This window comes from Pongo abelii, chromosome 15 (assembly GCF_028885655.2).
Source record: "Pongo abelii isolate AG06213 chromosome 15, NHGRI_mPonAbe1-v2.0_pri, whole genome shotgun sequence".
NCBI lineage: Eukaryota > Metazoa > Chordata > Mammalia > Primates > Hominidae > Pongo > Pongo abelii.
The window spans coordinates 41,205,320-41,225,013 of NC_072000.2; the positions used below are offsets into that span (position 1 = coordinate 41,205,320).

Here is a 19,694-nt window from a genome sequence, read left to right on the forward strand (position 1 = left end):
AATAAATCCGGGCCAGCTTACTTGAGAGTGAGATCGCACATCAAGAGGGAGTCCTAGCCAGAAGGCAGGACCAACTGTTAGCACATGCCACCCAGCCCCAGTGGACTACAGCTGCTTGAGTGATTCCAGGCAAGGCTTATAGAACTGCCCAGCTGACGCGGTGGCTCACGCCTGTAATCCCAGCACTTTGGGAGGCTGAGGCAGGCGAATCACAAGGTCAGGAGATCGAGACTATCCTGGCTAACATGGTGAAACCCCGTCTCTACTAAAAATACAAAAAATTAGCCGGGCGTGGTGGCCGGCGCCTGTAGTCCCAGCTACTTGGGAGGCTGAGGCAGGAGAATGGCGTGAACCCGGGAGGCGGAGCTTGCAGTGAGCCGAGATCGCGCCATGGCACTCCAGCCTGGGTGACAGAGCGAGACTCCGTCTCAAAAAAAAAAAAAAAAAAAAAAAAGAACTGCCCAGCTGAGCCAAGCCCAAATTGACATGATTAAATAAAATAGAGTTGTTTTAAGCTACTGACTTTTGGGTGATTTATTCTGATATGGAAATATTAATTGTAGATGTCAAAAAAAGAGAAGTTTGCCTTGGTTTTGCTGGCAAAGCAGGCCCAGGTATTAGTGGGTGAGCCTTTTGCCCCAACGCTCAGTCTAAGCCCATAGTGAAACATGGCAGCATTAAGATAGAAGTAAATTCCCAGACTGAGAGAGACATAAGTTCCATTTCCCTTTGTAATGACCATACTGGATTGTTGTATAGGACGCTATGTTTTTAAAGACACTGGACATGCAGAGAGAGTAACCAATAATGGTGAGCAATTTATTAACCTATACAAAGCCCTTCGAGGACTGGAAGTGTTAGCCTCAGAAAAAGTAAAACACAGTAAAGATACAACAATTTTCTTAACATTTTGACAACACCTCATAAAGGAAATCAAGTAGGGTAATGATTTAAAGGGTACGTGTAGGCAGATAGGTAGAAGAGCCAAGGAGGCTAACTCTCTATGAAAATAAGGAATAATTCCCTGACGATATAGTTATTATTCAGCTCCCCATTTGATGTGATTTGGCTGTGTCCCCACCCAAATCTCATCTTGAATTGTAGTTCCCATAATCCCCATGTCTCATGGGAGGGACCAGATGGAGATAAATGAATCATGGGAGCAGTTTCCCCCTTCCTGTTCTCGTGATAGCGACTTAGTTCTCATGAGATCAGATGGTTTTAGAGGGGGCTTTTCCCCCTTTTGCTTTACACTTCTCCTTGCTGCTGCCATGTGAAGAAGGACATGTTTGCTTCCCCTTCCCTCATGATTGTAAGTTTCCTGAGGCCTCCCCAGCCAGGCTGAACTGTGAGTCATTTCAACATTCTTCCTTTATAAATTACCCAGTCTTGGGCAGCCCTTTATGGCAGTGTGAGAACAGACTAATACACCATTCTTACCACTTTCTAACAGTTCTTGTTTTCACTTTCTGTGTGACTTTTCAACCCATTTTCCCATCTACTTCTGCCTTCACCTTTTCACGTATGAATTCATTCTTCAGTCTTTTTCAGATACGAAGTCTTTTTACTTTTCTCTTATCAATTTCATTTTTTAATATTCCCTGATGTCTTACATGTACTTTTGTGAGCATATTTGTGTGTGTTCATATTTATATGGTAGTGTCTGTATATATTCATAAATATGTCTGCATATGTACATTTTTATATGTATCTGTGTGCCTTATAGTCTGTATATGTATCTTTCGGTTGTGGCTAAAACTGAGCAAGAAGTTTATTTCATTAATTACAGCTTCTGCATGGAGGAATGGATAAGCCCGATCAATTGCCTGTCCTCTTCCTTACATTTCTGTGCTTCCTCTCCTCCCCATCTTTCCCTCCTTCTCCTTTTGTCCTTACACCTCAGCTCCTTTTAATCTGTCTTCACGAACCTTCTTTCCATTGTTTCTACTTGTGTCTATCCACAACTTCTGCACTGAATGTGTCACACTCACATTTTACCTGAAACTTGAATTTACAAAGGACACTTTTTTCCCAGTAGCCCACTAGACACTAGCCTTTCTCCCTTACCCCATATAATAGGAAGGAAAGCTCTGGTTCCCTTTTAGTACTTTCATACCTTCTGCATCCATGTAAAACCCCTTCTTTGAGGTTTACATCATCCATTTCTATCATTCTCTATCCCTTTTGTTCAGTAATTGCTTCTGATCTCCTGATCAATGCCATTTATTTAATATGAGTTTCAGGCATCTCATTCAGCGTCTTCCTCTCTACTCCAGCTTCTGCATTCATGCTGACAAACTTCAATATCTATGTCAATAACCTGCATTATTCATTTGCCTCCTGAATGTTAATGACCTTTACCTTTTCACTTCAACTACTCACTCTTGATCTTCTTGTCACTCAGAACTTTTCTACATCTGAAATCCTAAGGTCAAAGTTGCCTCTCTGACAGGAATCACAGTCTTATTCCAACTCTTCTTGCTTTTTAGCCTCAACACAAATCAAGATATCCAGTCCCTTGCTCCCTCCATTCTCCCAGTAGAGTAACAGCCCTTTGTTGGCTTGCTTTCTTCTCCCCTCAGTCTGGAGTCTGGGTTTAATCATTTTCTCCCTAAGACACTCAGTTTCCTTGTGTCCTCGTCTTTTTCACCCTACTGCCCTGTAAGTCATAAACTCTGAGTTACTTCTATAACTTGCTTTCCCCAAATCTACCCCCAGAGTATAGAGCCGATGGGGGAAAAAAGTATACCACTATGATGGTTTATGTCTTCTACAAGACTGTAGTGTCTAGCTTTAGCTAGATCATCAATACCACCTAAAAATCCTTTTTCATATCCCTGGTCACCTCCCTTTCTTGTCCTATTAAACCCTCACTATTCTTCTTCAGCCTTTTTCCTCACTCTATGCTTTCAGCAGAGATCTTACCTTTCTATTCCATGAGGAAAATTGAATCTAGCAAGTATGAGATCTGTCATTTCCTTCCTCCACACCTACAGAATTATCCACAGATACATTCTTTCCACCTCCTTTCTTTTAGTCTGCAAGAAAAAGTTAACCAGTCGTAGTTTCAAGGATAATCCTACAAGTTATGCTTATGATCCATTCCTCAGAGGCCCATTTTAAAAAGCATTTCCTTCCTCCCTTATACCTTAGCATGTTTCGATAGACTCCTTTCCCATAGTCTATCAACACATTCACATGTTTTCCATTTCTTACAAGACTTCTTCAGCCATACATCCCCTTGTAACTACAATTCTCTTTACATCCTACCCAAGCTCTTATAAAGCAGCCTATACTTAGTTTTCACGTTTTCACATTCCATTCATGCTTTATCTCGCTTTTATCATACCATTACAATTGCACTCAAAAAAGGTTATCACTTCCTGCCACATCAAATGGACACTTCACTTTGATCTTGTTTAAGCACCTACTTAACTCTGATGATCACTCCCTTCTTGGAGTTCTCATCTCTGGATTCTGTGACTGTCCTACTCTTGGTTCATCTTTTACTTCTTTGACCATTCTTTCTCAAATTATTTTTAAAATTTCTTTTCTTTTTATATTTGTTGTCATTTTGGTTCTATCCTCTTCCTCCCTCTCTTCTCCTTTTTTATTTCTTCTCTCTCTAAACATTTCCATCCACTCCTCTGGCTTCAGTTGCAATCGAAAGTAAAATGTAGTATGACCTTCCTGTCTACCCCCATTTCCTGCCATCTTTCACCTCTTATTTTGTTGTTCTGAGCAACTATACTACTGGCAGTACTTGAAACACATCAAACTTTTTATACCTGTATGTTATTTCCTCTGCCTGGAATGCACATCCATGCCCTGTCTCCATTCCCACCTTTCTTGAGGTAACTCTTTCCTTCTCATCCTTCAACACTTAGGCATCATCAGGAAGCCTTTACAGACCTTTCCTCTCCTTCCATACCCAAGGTAGGTTCTGTTAATACCTGTGTTTGTGTTATAACATTTATCAATAACTTACTAGAGTTATCCATATAAAGATCTGCTTTCCCACCTTACTGCTTCTTATGAGTAAGGACTATGTCCTGTTCTTTGAATAATCAAAGCCCAGCACAATGCCTGGCACATAGGAATTGCCCAACAAATACTTGTTGATTGAACTGAAATAGACCTAATATTCTCTCTTTAACACAGACTCTTATATCCAAGTGCCTGGTTAACATCCCCACTTTTGTGTCCTACTGATACCACAAATGTATAAGACTTAACTTACACACGTATTCCCCCCACACACATACCCACACACATACTCCCCAGCGAAAATCTACTGTTCTTCCTCTCCATTATCTTGATTAGGGCATCACTATCTACATAGCCACCAAAACCAGAATCCTGGGAGTCAGCCATCTTGCCCATCCCACCTCACCTCATTCTATCCTCAGAGGTCATGAAGTCCTTTGGATCCCATATCCTAAATATCTTTCAAATGCATCTCCTTCTTTCCATCTGCATTGGTACAGCTCTAATTCAGGCCTTTGACTCTCACTGGGATTATTTTTTATTTTTATTTTTAGTTATTTTATTATTTTGCTTAGACAGAGTCTTGGTCTGTTGCCCAGGCAGGAGAGCAATGGTGTGATCTCAGTTCACTGAAACCTCTGCCTCCCAGGTTCAAGCAATTCTTGTGTCTCAGCCTCCTGAATAGCTGGGATTACAGGCATGTGCCACCACACCTGGCAAATTTTTTTATTTTTAGTAGAGACACGGTCTCACCATGTTGGCCAGGCTGGTCTCGAACTCCTGGCCTCAAGTGATCTGCCCGTCTTGGCCTCCGAAAGTGATGGGACTACAGGTTTGAGCCACCTTGTCTGGCCTGACATATTTTTTAATTGTGGTAAAATGTCATAACATAAATTTATCATCTTAACCATTTTTAAGTGTATAGTTTAATGGCAGTAAATACATTCACACCATTGTGCTCATTAGGATATTTTTTAAATAAAAGGCTATGTGGTCTTCTGACCTACAGGTCAACATGCCTTCATCCCATCTCTGCATTCTTGGCAATATGAACTTTCTAAAATGCAAATGATGTTACTAGATGAGTTAAAACCCTTTCATTGTGTTCCCCTGTCTACATCAGTGGTTTCATCACAAAGTTTTCACAGGTTCAAATTGAAGTAAAGAAAAAAATACAATATACCAAGTTTTTCTTAAATATTTTAGCTGAAAGGTTGAGTGAGTGAATGGATGGCAACATTAATCAAGATAAGAAATACTGAAACATGCATAAGAAGTAAAATAGTTTTGTTTTAAATATACTGAGTATCATAGGCCAATGGTATAAGCAAGAGGAGATTTCTTGAAGGCAGTTGGATAAGTGAGTCTAAAACTCAGAAGAGAATTTTGAGAAAGGGGTCTAGATTTGGAAGTCATGAGCATTTAAGTGTCATCAAGGGAGCAAAATGAAAAGAAAATATAATAAAATACATCAACATGAAAAATACCAACAAAACAACAACCATAGTGATAAAAGAAACAAAAAACATATTTAAAGTCTTCTCATCCTTCTGATTGAAAGAGGGCAAGATCTTTAATACTAATGGCAAACCCCAGGTGCAGCATTTTTAGTGACTTTGTCTCCTCCTCCTCACAACTTTGTATAAGGATTTACTTGTCTGTTCTTCAGTTTCTTCATATTTAAAATGGAGAAATCCTAATCCTAGCTCTAGCCCTTTTCCTGTTTCATGAAGCTGTTGGGAAGATATCACTGAGTAATATTTAAAGCAGCTGGAGCCTATTTTAGTGAGCTACATAATTTTTTAAGGACATTATTGATTTGGACAGTAAGAAGAGCCTGCAGGCAAATCCTGCAAGGTGCTTCAACAGACACACACGTCTACCTTCCTGTTGGCACAGCCCATGTTTGGCAGGTGTATTCCATTCCTTACAGGAAGGAATAGGTGCTTCATTGTGTTACAGAAGTCAGTAAGCTTTCACAAAACTAAGTAATTGACATTTTTCTCATTTCTGAGATCAGGTTTTCATAAATCATTCGACCTGGATAAATTGAGAATGTAGTTGATCTGGTAATTGTTGAAATACAATGAGGACATTGCAAAACATGATATGTAACTGTTTCCTCCTAATCTCTTACCTTAACAAGATATAAGAGTTCTAAATGGAAAGATGTCCTAATATAGAAAAGGGAAACAAAAGTAAGATGATCCTGTCTGTAAAAGAGAAGCCAGAAGAAGCACAACACAGATTCATCTCAGTAATCTGGGATTCCACTGATTCTGAATTTGTAGTAACAATAATAATAACTAGACAAAATAGAGCTGACTTTTATATTGTGAAGAAGGTTTTATCCCTGGTTAGTAGTATAAATTATATTATGGAGAAGGGATACATTTAGCCAGTTTGCAAGTAATATTTTCTGGCTTTTAACAATATATGCAAAGAAATGCTACTTATATCTTATAGTGATTTCTGCTGGGAGCTATTTAATGGTTATTTCAAGTTACTATCAGATTTTAACAATAAACTTAAAATTTCATAGTGTAGTTCTGTAATTCATACTCACATTTTTCTTTCCCCTCATTGTACAACTCAAGTTAATTAAACATTGCCTTAAAAGATTCATGTAGTCCTATGAGTCATAATATTCAGAGTGTATAAGTTAGCACTAGTTTTTAACCACTAGGGAAGGTTCAAGTATTGCAGACTAATCTGAGAATACAGTGAATTTTCTGATGACTCTTCTAGTTCAGGTATTTGTACCACTAGACTGTTTTTGTGGATATACAACATTTATGTATAGTTTGCATTTTAGAAAAGTTTGTAGTAATAAACTTAGACAAGATTTGCCTTTTTACTCTAAGATCATTACTGTGTTCTTAAAGTTTTTTGATGCACTGAATAATTTTGTTTTATTTTCCTGTTTTTTGTTAACAGAATTCTTGATAGATACAAAATCATCCAATAAACTTCAGCTAGTTTTCAGCATTATATGCAGTTGATTTGTCCATTCCTCAGTGAAACTTCCAAATCGTCTAAACTAGCTTGTATGACACTAAGAATACCCTCATTCCTTTAGTGTCTAGCTCTGTGCTGTGTTTATTTGCAGAGGACCCTCATGCATGGATCCATATAAATGAGGCAAACTGTGAAGCAGACTAGACTGTGCCGCTTACCAGTCTTTGAGAGAGGAAGATTGTGTATATGAAAACTGCTAGGCATGATATTTACTTATAAGGAAGATTTCTATGTGTATAACATCAAGCAAGATTTTTGGTTGAGGTTTTATGCTTTCAGTAAAGAAAATAAAGAAGAAAACCAATTAATGGTCTGATTCTATCATCTTCTGTCAAGTAAAACTCTTACTGATCCACATGAATGTGACCTCCCGCTCATAGAGTAGTCTAAGAACACTGCAGAATGGACTTCTGAACTTTCGACTCTCTTTTCAATTTAATTGACTAGTTTTAAATCAACTAAAAAAATCATTTTCTTTGACTAAAAAGTCTATGTAGGTGATTTCTAGTGTATCCATGCTACTCAGAAATAGAAACTTGTTTTTTTAATTAGAACAAAAAGTCTGGTTTTATTAGTATCAAATCATTGTGTATATTTAAATTATTTCCATGCTACTGTAACTTGAAATTTTTCCCACCTAACCACATAATTTCTGGCTTTATTTTTATCAGCTGATTCTATGAAAAGATGGGAATTTAGTACATAGAAGTTACACAGTATACCAACCAATGAATCACTTATCTAACTAAGTAACAGATGAAACATTGCTGGTATTTGTGTTTTGAAATATGTGCTTTTCTTAGGTAAAAATCAGTTTATTTTACATTTAATATGTGATCCTGTCATTGCATAGTAAATGATTCATTCACAACCTTAATGCAGGTAGCTAAATGTATTGAAATAAGTGTCTTATAAACTTTATGTGGCATCTAATGCTGACATAATTCAAGGATCTGGGTTAAAGTTTGTGTCGTTGCTGGTTTTTTTTAACCTCAAATACTTGGCACTCTGTAGCAGTGTCTCTCACAGTAATGCTTTGTTTCCTAACATAACTGTGAGGACTGCTTGGTCACAGGCAAATACTGTCCTTTATCAGCCAGGACATTCTTAACAATAATTGCCCTTTTTTTCCCCCTTCTCACCCCCATCCCAACCCCAACTTAGGTTGGAAAGGCTGGTGGATGTACTGAGGAAGAAGGTTGGAACCGGGACCGTGAGGACAGTGATCTGATTGAAAAAAAATGACAGTCTGGGGAAGCGATCACATCTGGTGACCAGGCTGCTTCATTCAACACTGTGTAAACACTAAAGCCTTAACTTAGCAAACAGTTGTTAGAAGTGGGACACTCCAACCACATTCCAAGCTGAGATAAAATCAAATCACAAATGTTTAACCACTTTGCTGCTGACTTGAGTTATTTATCCAAATACATTAACTATAGACTTTTATCAATGGGTAGCTATAAGGTTACAGCTTATTTTGTAACTATTTTATATCTCAATATCTTTAATATAAATCTTTTTACTGAGAGATCATTATAGAAACATGTTAAAGTTGGTTAGGATCATATCTTCACATATGGCCCTTTCTGAATCAAAGTGCAGCAAAGTAAATATTGTCTAAGCTTTAATCCACTGTGTTAGGTCAAAATTTCAAATACATGCATTTTTCAATATAGGGTATATTTCTTAACTGATGAGAGAGGCTTAAACATGAGTGTGTAGTCTTCCTTCAATGCATGTATGTAATCTTTGTTAGTATTAAAAGATATTAAATATAGGTGCCAAGAATTAAATGTATAATTTGTTTAATAAGAGATGGATATATTAAAATTACATTCATCAAGGCATGATTTTTGTTTCACTACAAATAATGCAAACTGTTTTCAATAAAAAGAGGAGACTGTTAATGTGTACTTATAAATTCACATTGTCAGTATTTTTTAATGTTGGGTCTGAATAATTATCTAAATTCTACTTAAGCTATAAGTCTCTGTCATTTTTGCTGGAAAATTAGCGTGCCTCTGTCTTAAAAGAGACCATCAAACCTATTAAGTATTCTTATTGTTTATCTTTTTTTAATTGCCATTTGATTTTTATTGTGGAGGAGGAGGATCTAATATATAATATACAACACAATTGTAATGTAGAAATATAAGAATTTAGAAAAAAGTAAACTTGCCATTTGGTTAAGGTTACCTGCTTTTTATTTTATTTCAGAAATAAGATAGTTACAGCATAGCAGTCATATGAAGTTATGAATAGAACTGAGATTTTTATGTAATTAGTTATAGGCAAAATACTTTTATATTTTTAGATTAGAGAGACGAAAGACCAAGAGGAAATGACTGTGCCTGGAACAGGATGAAATAGACAAGTAGAGATTTAATTAGTGAAAATTTTGTAGGCAAGTAAAATTTTTTCTAAGTCTATATGTTTTTAATTCATCTTTAAGATTGAGCTAAATTATCTACCATTGCCTATTTACAGGATAAGTACATTCAGGACAATTTATTGTACCATTCTTTCATATACCATAGCAGATTATCCATTTCCATTTTTTTTTACTCCACAGGAAAATGTAAGCTACTTTGTCATAGGTGACAAAAGAATCATAATGCTAACAAACTCTATTTCTTCCTTATTAAATCTGTATCCATTAAAGTAACTTTTTTAACTATGAGAATTAGAAAATAAGGGACAACAGGGGTTAAAAATAAACTGATTTAATTTGCTCTATAGTCCTAAAGAGAATTATATCCTCTCATAGACCAATGACTCTATAATAGAGAAATATGTAATGATTTGGTCATGCATGGAGTCTTGTCCCTGGGCTCTATTTGAAACGTGTAACAGCTCCCTGTGTGAAGAAACAGCATCTTTAAAGTCATCTGGGAGGTGCAGGTAAGTAAAGAGAAACAATTTTTGTCACAAAGTAGTCCATTCCTGATCTCACTTAAAATAAATCACAAGTAAATTTGAATTTTCAGTTTAATCTTGAAAACAGATGAACTTTTCTTGAGTTATTTTGTCTGAGTTTTTAGAATACACAAAATATAGTATAAAGACATTTCACAGTTTCCAAACAAATCTTTCTACACTTAAATGATCAAATTAGAAAAACCAATTCATATAATTAATATGCAGAACTTTTATAGAATATATTATAAAGTTAAATTTGCAAAATAATTCTAACATCCACTATTGTTCAGTATAGGTAATCTCCCAAAAATATCACATCCTCTTGAAAATGAATTGTCTACAAAATTTCAAATGCAAAGTATTACAGCCAAATATTATCTTAATTAATTTCTTACACTTAAAAGTGTCCATCAACAGTGTGTCAGATGGTCTTTATATATTTTTTCTGTATGAAGGAATAGCCTTGCCTACTGAAGATAGGTTCTCTATATATTCAACAATAATGCAACTTTAGAAGTATTCCACACTGCTGAGAAATGTTACTTTGAGTTTGCTTTACACATCATCAACTCTAAATCCTATAGTAACATGAGAATTCACTTCTTCTTGTAAAAATAAGTAATTTACAGGACAGGCAAAATGCTAGTACTAACATTTGTAGCACTTGATGATTTACAAAGTCCTTTTACATCTGTTTTTCTTTTCATTTGATCCTATCAACAATCATAATAATAATAAATTATATATATAACCCATATAATAACGATGGTGATGATAATTTTAGTATTACTGTCATTATAATTATTATTATATTCATTCTACAGATGAGGAAACAGACTCAGTAAGCCTTGGAATTTGCCAAGGACTGGCTAGGACCTAGAACTAAGATCTTATAACCACACTCCATGCGACTATGAGTCTCTAAATCTCTCTGTAAGAAAAAAATTTCAAAGTAAAGATTTTACTCTTGCAATTTCTGTTGTGATAATACCATTTCTTTCACATACTACATACGAATTCCCTAATAATCAAAAGATTGTACACATTTTTTTCAGTGAAGTACAATAATGTGAACTGCATGTGTAAACAGCATCACATTATTAGCACCTCTCTATCGTATTAGAGTGGCAGTATGCTTTGCGTCAGCCTTCACTAATTAGGAATATTGTGACAATTCATTGCTAATAAAACATAACATGAGTCTCTTTGTACTATTTTTAATTTGGCCTGATGCTAAAACCTATCAGCTTAGTTTTATAACATGGTAGTCTAAACTTCAAGGCTTGCCCTATCTCCTAGAGCAATTTAGAGGTAAAACCAGTAATAAGCAAAGTTATTGGTTATAAGCAAGGTATAAGCAGTTAAAGCAAAGTTATTAATTATTAATACATGAGAATTTAAAATTTTATAAATAAGTTAGAAATTATTAAAGTATTTTAAATATGGAGTAAAATATTTTGCTTATTTTTTTCAATGATAAAGTTGATCCTTTGTATATTTCCTTATTCAAATAAATTCGGTCATCTTCTTATCAGGTCGCTTATTTATATAATTAGTTTATTTTATTAAAAAGCTAGGATATTAAAGATTTATACTTTTAATATTGAATATAGTTTCATAGAAAAACATTTTATATGTACTATTCTTAAAGATCACAATTATTTTTAAACTATTTTCAAATACCTGTGATTAATACGGCATTTTATGATGAAATAGCCATGGCTTATACATTTTTGTCTTTTCACATATGATGTGTTTGGAACCCAAATTTTTTACTGATTTTATTGTGTTGTTGGTAACTAGTATTTACAGCTAACCTATGTATTCATATTTTACATATATATATATATATATATATGCATGCACACACACCGATACATTTACCTTTTAAAAAAATGATTTATAAGTGAACTGTTAGGCTCCAGTGATTTCAGTGTTTTGTTCATGTTTTATTGGAAATGCACGTGGTTTCTTAGGCTTTTAAACAAATACATGGAATGGTTGAAAGATTTATTTTACTCGTGCTTAGCTAAATATGTCATCTCTAGAAAAGATGTGGTTTGTTTTGGCACTGTTTTAAAAACTCAAATATTTTAAACATTTGTTAAGTTGGAGCTTGCACATTTAAACTAGCAGCATACGTTCCAGAAGAGCATCTCAAGTTACCAAATTTTTTGTAATCCTTTTACTAGAATAATCTTTTTTGAAGAGTTTTTCTTGTGCTTTTTTCGGCAGCATATATACTGAAATTAGAAAAAAAAACTTTTCTTTTTTATTATATGTTTTAGTGTAAGTTAAGTTAAACTTCTAAAAGTTGAATTATTTAATGTAGGACTTCATAAATAGAATTTGACAATGATAAATGTGTATTTTTGAGAATCATTAAAATGTATACAATGATATTCCTTTGCAGAAGTCTTAATATGCATAATTTTTAATCTAATTGTCTTCTAAATATAGTTTTGGTGTATGCTGGTATTTTGGAAGCCACCAATTTCTGGACTATCTGATTATTAACAAAGATGTATTTTAATGCACAAACTCAAATGTTTAAAATATATATTCACTTTGTACTCAAATAAAATCCCCTATTGCAAATCCTGTACATATTTCAATGCAATTCTTATACATCGATCTTAATCAAATTTATAAATGTACAATCCTGAAGCCAGTGTACTAGATATGCACTATAAAATATATTGCAGTAAGGAAGCAGATTAAGTTCACTGTCAAACTGACTTCCTTAACAAATTTAATAAAGATAAATGTCAATAGGAACAAATTTGTTAGGTACCTTAGGAATCTTTCAAAACTATTTAGATATAAAATAAAATTATAGTAATAAAATATTGAAGAGAAATATCGTTTTTAGTGAATATGGTTAGAAAGAACCTAAGAGGTGAGATCAAATTATTTTAATTAAAAAAATAGGCCAGGCGCGATGGCTCACGCCTGTAATACCAGCACTTTGGGAGGCCAAGGTAGATGGATCACAGGGTCAGGAGATCAAGACCATCCTGGCTAACACGGTGAAACCCCGTCTCTACTAAAAAAAGTACAAAAAAGAAGTTAGCCAGGCATGGTGGCGGGCGCCTGTAGTCCCAGCTACTTGGGAGGCTGAGGCAGGAGAATGGCATGAACTCGGGAGGCAGAGCTTGCAGTGAGCCGAGACTGCGCCATTGCACTCCAGCCTGGGTGACAGAGTGAGACTCTGTCTCAAAAAAAAAATAATAATAATAATAATAATAGACTGACTCAAATCTACCATAAAGCACCTCTACTCATTTTGGAATATGTACGTGGAATTTTGCTGTCAACAGCTGAAATCTAAAAACACTGTTTCTGTTGCATTTGATTATTCAATCATGATAAGGTAAATGTAAACAGACTGTGTAGCACTCTATCACCTGGAGTGAACTTAGAATTTACAGCTTAGAGTACATGACTAAAAGAGGAATGGAGTGGAAGTGGGCAGTAGGTGTCTTTGGGGCAAAAATTCTATAAACTGGTAATATCTGAACTATCATATTACTTTGTTAAATTATTGTTTCATCACCTATGACCTTTGTGATTTGTCACACATTTTACTTCTACATATGCACATAATTGTAATTTTTTTAACTTTAAAAAGTCAATTATGTTTAAGAAAATTTTTAAAATAAGAATGAACATATGTGATATTTACTCGTGTATTTACCATTTCTAGTGCCCTTATTTTCTGTATATTCATCCATGTATCCACCTGTTACCATTTTCCTTCTGCCCAAAGTATTTATCATCTATACTAGTGAAGAACTGTTGGTTCAACTTTTGTATGTCTGAAAATGTGACTCTTTTTCTGCCTCCATTCTGTGAAAAAAAAAAATTGCTGCATATAGAATTTGAGGTTAACAGGGTTTTGTGGATATTTTTCAGTATTTTAAAGATGTTGCTCTAATATTTCTGGTTTGCTTTGTTCCTGCTGTCATTCTTATTTTTATTTTCTGTACATTATGTGTCCTCTAGCTGCTTTAAAGATTTTCCCTTTGTCACTTGCTTTAACCAATTTGATTTTGATGTGTAGTGTCGATTTCTGCATGTTTCTGTGCCTGTGGTTTGCTGAACTTCTTGGATCCATGAGTTTGCAGTCTTTATCGAAAATTTCAGCCATTATTTCTTCCAATATTTTTCCCTATCTCTTTTCTTCTTTCTCTGGAACTACTATTCTCTGGATATTAGGCTACTTAAAGTTATCCTACAACTTGTTCATGCTTCGTTCTTTTTTTTAATTTTGAATTTTGTGTGTACATAGTAGGTGTATATATTTATGGGGCACATGAGATATTTTGATATAGGCATACAGTGCATAATAATCACATCAGGGTAAATGGGATATCCATCACCTCAAGCATTTATCCTTTTTGTTACAATTAATTATACTCTTTCAGTTATTTTTAAATGTACAATAAATTATTATTGACTGTAGTCACCTTGTTGTGCTATCAAATATTAGATCTTATTTGTTCTAACTAACTATATTTTTATTATATTTCTTTTCAGTTTTTTTCCCTGTTTCATTTTGGATAGTTTCTATTGCTTTGTCTTCAAGTTTACTAATCTTTTCTTTTGCAGTGTCTAATGTGTTGTTAACCCATCCAGGGCCTTTTTCTTCACGGACATTGTATTTTTCATCTCTATAAGTTAGAATTGAGTTTTTTAAATTTCTTATGGCTCTCCTTAACTTGTTCATGCTTTACATTATCTTCAGGAACATAAAACATATACAGTGGTTTCACTTCCTTGGTTTTAGTTACTCACAACTAACCACAGTCCAAAAATAGGTAAGTATAGTACAGTAAGATATTTTGAGAGACAGAAACCACATTCTCATGCCTTTTATCACAGTATATTGTTATAATTATTCTATTTTATTATTATTATTTATCTCTTACTATGCCTAGTTTAGAAATTAAACATTATCATAGAAATGTACATATAGGAAAAAATATATATAGGGTCCGGTACTATCCTTGGTTTCAGACATCTACTGAGGGTCTTGGAATGTGTCCCCCATGGATAAGAAGAGATTGCTGTAATAACTGTTTTAACGTTCATGTTTGTTAATTATGTCATCTGTGCAACTTCCAGGCCTGTTTCTATTGATTGATTTTTTTTTTCTTACCATAGGTTATATTTTTCTGCTTTACATGCTGGTAACTTTTTATTGAATGCCAGTTATTGTAAATTTTATCCTGTTGGGTGCTGAATATTTTTGTATTTCTTTAAAATGTTTTGAGTTTCTGAATATATTACCTTATATTCTTTGTAGTATATGATGACCATATGTAAGTTTAGGTCATTGTTCTCCCTTTTCTTTCCTGGTGATTTTTACCCTGGCCTTGCTAGTTTGCTCACATATGTGTGCTGATCAATACTCTCAGAAAGACTCAAGGAATGGTCTACAGATCAATACTCTGAGAAAGACTCAAGGAATGGTCTACAGCTCTCTAGAGCCAAACTCGCTCTCCTATGTATCCTCTCTCTCTCTCTCTCTTTTTCTCTGTGCAGCCCTCTCCTCTGCTTAGAATTTCTCCTCTCCAGTACACTGAGCTGTAAATTCTGTCTGCCCTGGTGTCCCCAGATTCTCAACTCTGTGTCCTCAACTCAGGGAGACTTCCGAGCTCTGTTTGGTTGCCCCACTCCACTCTCTGTAAATTCTCCAGACCACAAGCTGGGGCAATCATAGGGCTCACTTCATTTGTTTGATTCACTGTCCTGGACTGCCTATTGTCCAAAGTCCAAAAACATTGTTTCATGTATTTTCAGTATTGCTTTTTATTTGGTTGGTGTTGGTTTTTGTTTTGTTGTTGTTTTTTTTTTTTTTTTTTAGTTTTTTAAGGACAGTGGCAGGATAAATCTGGTCCCTGTTATTCCATTGTAGCCAGAAGTGTAGGTCCTCCTGTAGATCTTTTAAAATGTCATCCTGTTAATATCTAGCTTCTCTCTTACCTGTTTAGAAATCAGCTGTCAGTCTTATTGTCTCCTTGAAGTAAACTTTTTTGTTTCTCTGATTGCTTTTTACATTTTTTTTTTTACTTTGTTTTTTTGGCAGTTTTATTTTATGACTTGATGTGGTCTTCTTTTTATATTTCTTGCTTGAGTTCAGAGACCTTATTAAAGCTCTGTTTTCTTTTCTCAATTTTAGGAAATCTTTAGTTGATATCTCTTTCTTCTCCTGAGACTTCAATTACATATATGTTAACCTTTTCACTGTGTTCCCATATTTTCTATTCTTTTTTTCTAGTTCTATGTGCAAGTTTTGATTTTTGTTTTTTTGTTTTTGTTTTTGTTTTTTAAGATACGGGGTCTTGCTAGGTTTCCCAAGCTGGTCTCAGTCTCCTGGCCTCTAGCAGTTCTCCCATCTTAGCCTCCAAAAGTGCTGGGATTACAGGGATGAGCCTGGACAATTTTGAGTTTTTAAAATTACCTGTCTTTTATTTCACTAAGCCTGTCTTCTACTTTGAAGGCCATCTATTGAATTCTTAACTTTAGGTTTTGAATTTTTAAATTCTACAATTTCTTTTTTCTTTTTTGTACATTCTGATTCTCTAGTGAAATACTCATCTTTCTAAATCTATTTTCTTCCCCCTTTGCCTCTGTTTTCCTGAACATACTGGTCATCGTTACTTTAAAGTCCATGCCTATTAACTCCAATGTCTGAATTACCTCTGGGTCTTTCTCTATCGTCTGTCTTGTCTCTTGGCATGCCTATTAATTCTTGATTGAATGTAATATAACCTGAACCTCCAGATAATTTTGTCTGCCTCCAAAGAGGGTTTATCCTTTACTCTCCTGCGACGACTGAATGAAACCCATGCGAAGACTGAATGAAACCCAGTCACCTTTATCCAGTAAGGTACTGTGTTGACTTGAATCTGGCTTCCAGTTTGAATAACGATCAGTTGTTTCTGGTTTGCCTCCTTTGTTGTTGCATAGGTCACTAGGGCCTTCAGTGGTGAAAGTGATATCTTCACTGAACTTTTTTAGAAATTCTCATTTTAGCTTTTTTAATCTTTCACTTAGGACATCTCAGAATTTGCCAAGTATCTTGAAACGAAAACTTGATATGTGTTTCACGCCCTTTAGGTCTCCAATTCTGTCACTCCAGCCCTGCAAAATTGCCCAAAGCTCTGCTAGTTTTCCTATACCTAGAAGCAATCTTCTCCTAGGACAGAGCCCGCATTATCAATTCCCTCATCTTCACCCAGAACCAGCAAATGCATCCAAGGGAAAAGTGGCTGCAGATCATCAGTTTACCTCTCTGTTGTTCTCCTTTCTGAAATCTTAGTCCCTCTATTAGTCTTTATTTTACGCCCTCTTCAACACTTTTAAACAAATACTGTTTTTTTGTACTTTATTCAGCTTTTCTAGTTGTTGTTGGCAGGAGGACTGGTCTATCACAAACTATTCTGTTCTGTCTCAAAGCAGGAATCCAATGAGTTTTAAATTTCCTTTATTATAATTTTCATTTATTGAGGTTATATTTTGTTCATCTCCAAATGCATTTGATCATTTTTAGAGTTCCTATCGCATATTTTTAATTTCTTTTTTATTTTCTTATATGTTTTAAACATGTGTTTCATACTTAATTTCTAATAATTTTGACATGTCAAGAATTTGCTGCTCTGATTTTGTTGTCTGTTATTTCTGCTAGCTATCTTTATTTTGCATCACTTCTTTAGATGTTTGGTGATTCATTAATGTGAGCTTATATCTTCTTAGAACTATTCTCTATGGAGTTTTTCAAAGCCTGGGTTAAAGGTGGGTTCCTCCATAAAGTTTTACATTTCCTTCTGCCAGTCACTTGAAAACATGTTGGATCACTTTTAAATCTTAATTTGACTTTCATTAGGCCACTTAGGTAATGTTAATTTGGGTGGAAAATCCACAGAAGAGCTAGCTTATGGTTATAAAATTCATAGGGGAAATTTTTTTTTAATCCTTCATTCATCGCCTGAGTTCAAGATTTCTCTCCCCGGATGGATTCTGGCTTTGTACTTTGTCCCCTGCTACATTACAAGGCCCTGAAAACCCAAGCTCAACTTTACCCCTGTCATAAGACAAACACTTTCAAGATGAAAACTGCCTTTTGTGCTTTACTTACCACTTAGGGTTACATTTTACTTAGGTTTGGGCCTCAGAGTATTATTGACTTATTGACTGCCAACATATTGATGAATTTGAAAAGATGTTTTTCATTTTCTATCCAACATTTTTAGTTGCTTACTGCAGGAGGTACCAGGTCCATCATAGCAGGAAACCGTAGTCAAGGTTGAATGTTATTAAATCTAAACACACACACACACACACACACAGAGAGAGAGAGAGAGAGAGAGAGAGAGAGAGAGAGAGAGAGAACTGCACTGCTAATAAAATGTTCTGAATTTAGTATCACTTGTATACATGATTAAAATGAGCAGATAATAAGTTTACCTTCCAAGATCCATAATTGCAGCTCTTTGTCCCCACCAGTAACTACAAGCAGTTTTTCATTAAAGAAAAGAGAATGATTGAATAATCCAAATTAGCCTGGGCAAGAAAATTAACAGCTGCCTAAAATGAAATGTTTGAGTTATGAGCCGTGTACCACTTTGGTTTATCTGCAGCCAAAAGGTTCAGAATCCTTATTCAATTAACCATGTTGCGTGGGAGGGCCTGGTTGCCCTGAATAAGAGCTGCCTGGTGATGAGTAAGAGGTATCCGTGACACACAAGTTCAGACCTTGCAACTCTGTTTTTGTTGTTTGAACTTTCTTCTCCGTTGTAGCTAGGGATCCGGCATGGAATTTAAACACTTGTGTGGTAACTCCATTCCTTCAAGCCATTGTGTTGTTAAGCTCTAGCTAACGAACTTTTAACACTGGCTCCATGTAAAGCAAGACTTAGAAAACAGCAGCGATCAACATTTTTGGTTTTATAATAAGATTATATAATTTATATGTCTTCATGCAACTAAGATGCTCTTGCCTCCCTAGACCAACTGCTCCCTAAAAGGTAGCCTTTAAAATATATACATGAAAAGTAAAGAAATAAGCCAAAGTGCACTAACAAAAATTAAGAAGTAACTTTCATTTCAAAAATCATCCATACTGTGGCAGAAACTTCAAAAAGTATACCTGTTTTAAAACTTAGGAACTTTGCCTAAAATAGAGGAACCATAACTGTATAATACTTTTAAAAGGTGAGAACTGCCAAATGCACCAGTCATGTATACTTTATCTCATGTGGCCCCTTTCTTCCATGCCAGTGTTTTTTGTTGCTTAGGGAGATCTTCCTGATAATGTCACAAAGAATGTCTCTCAGACCCATATAGATTAGGTACACATTGGCTTGCTAAGAACAAGTTTTTCTTTAAAATAGCTGAGCTTCATATTGCTTCTAACTATACTATCTTGAGACTAAAAGCCAAGTGACTGAAAGACAAGAGACTGAATTTCTTCTCTAACTCATAAACCAGTTCTGAAGATACTTCTGTGGGAGAAAATTCAAATATATTTTGAACAATGATATAATAATTTGACATAAAATATCTCAGTGTTATTTCTTTGAAGAATTATACTTTATCTAAATGTGTACACTGATTACTAATGTCTTAGTATGTTACAGTCTTAGCACTTTGCAAAATTGGATTTGCTTTTTGCATCTTTTCTTTAACTGTGATCATATTATAAAGAGTAGTTATATAATTTTATTTAGGTGACATAGAGGAAGGTAGGAATGTGAATAAGT

The 19,694-nt window shown here is 34.9% G+C and overlaps 1 protein-coding gene across 12 annotated transcripts in view; it reads left to right on the forward strand.

The window, feature by feature from the left end:
* The window catches only part of MIPOL1 (mirror-image polydactyly 1), a 401,793-nt gene that overhangs the window by 359,929 nt on the left and 22,170 nt on the right, over positions 1–19,694 (forward strand). For 6 of the 12 annotated variants that reach the window (XM_024232049.3, XM_024232059.3, XM_054530051.2 and 3 more), the window contains one exon: positions 8,170–8,929. The exons of the other annotated variants lie outside the window; for them this stretch is intronic. In XM_024232049.3, the coding sequence (XP_024087817.2) occupies positions 8,170–8,236 (67 nt within the window). In that variant the 3' untranslated portion in view covers positions 8,237–8,929. Of the gene's footprint in view, positions 1–8,169; positions 8,930–19,694 lie in introns of those variants that run through there. 12 annotated transcript variants of the gene reach the window in all.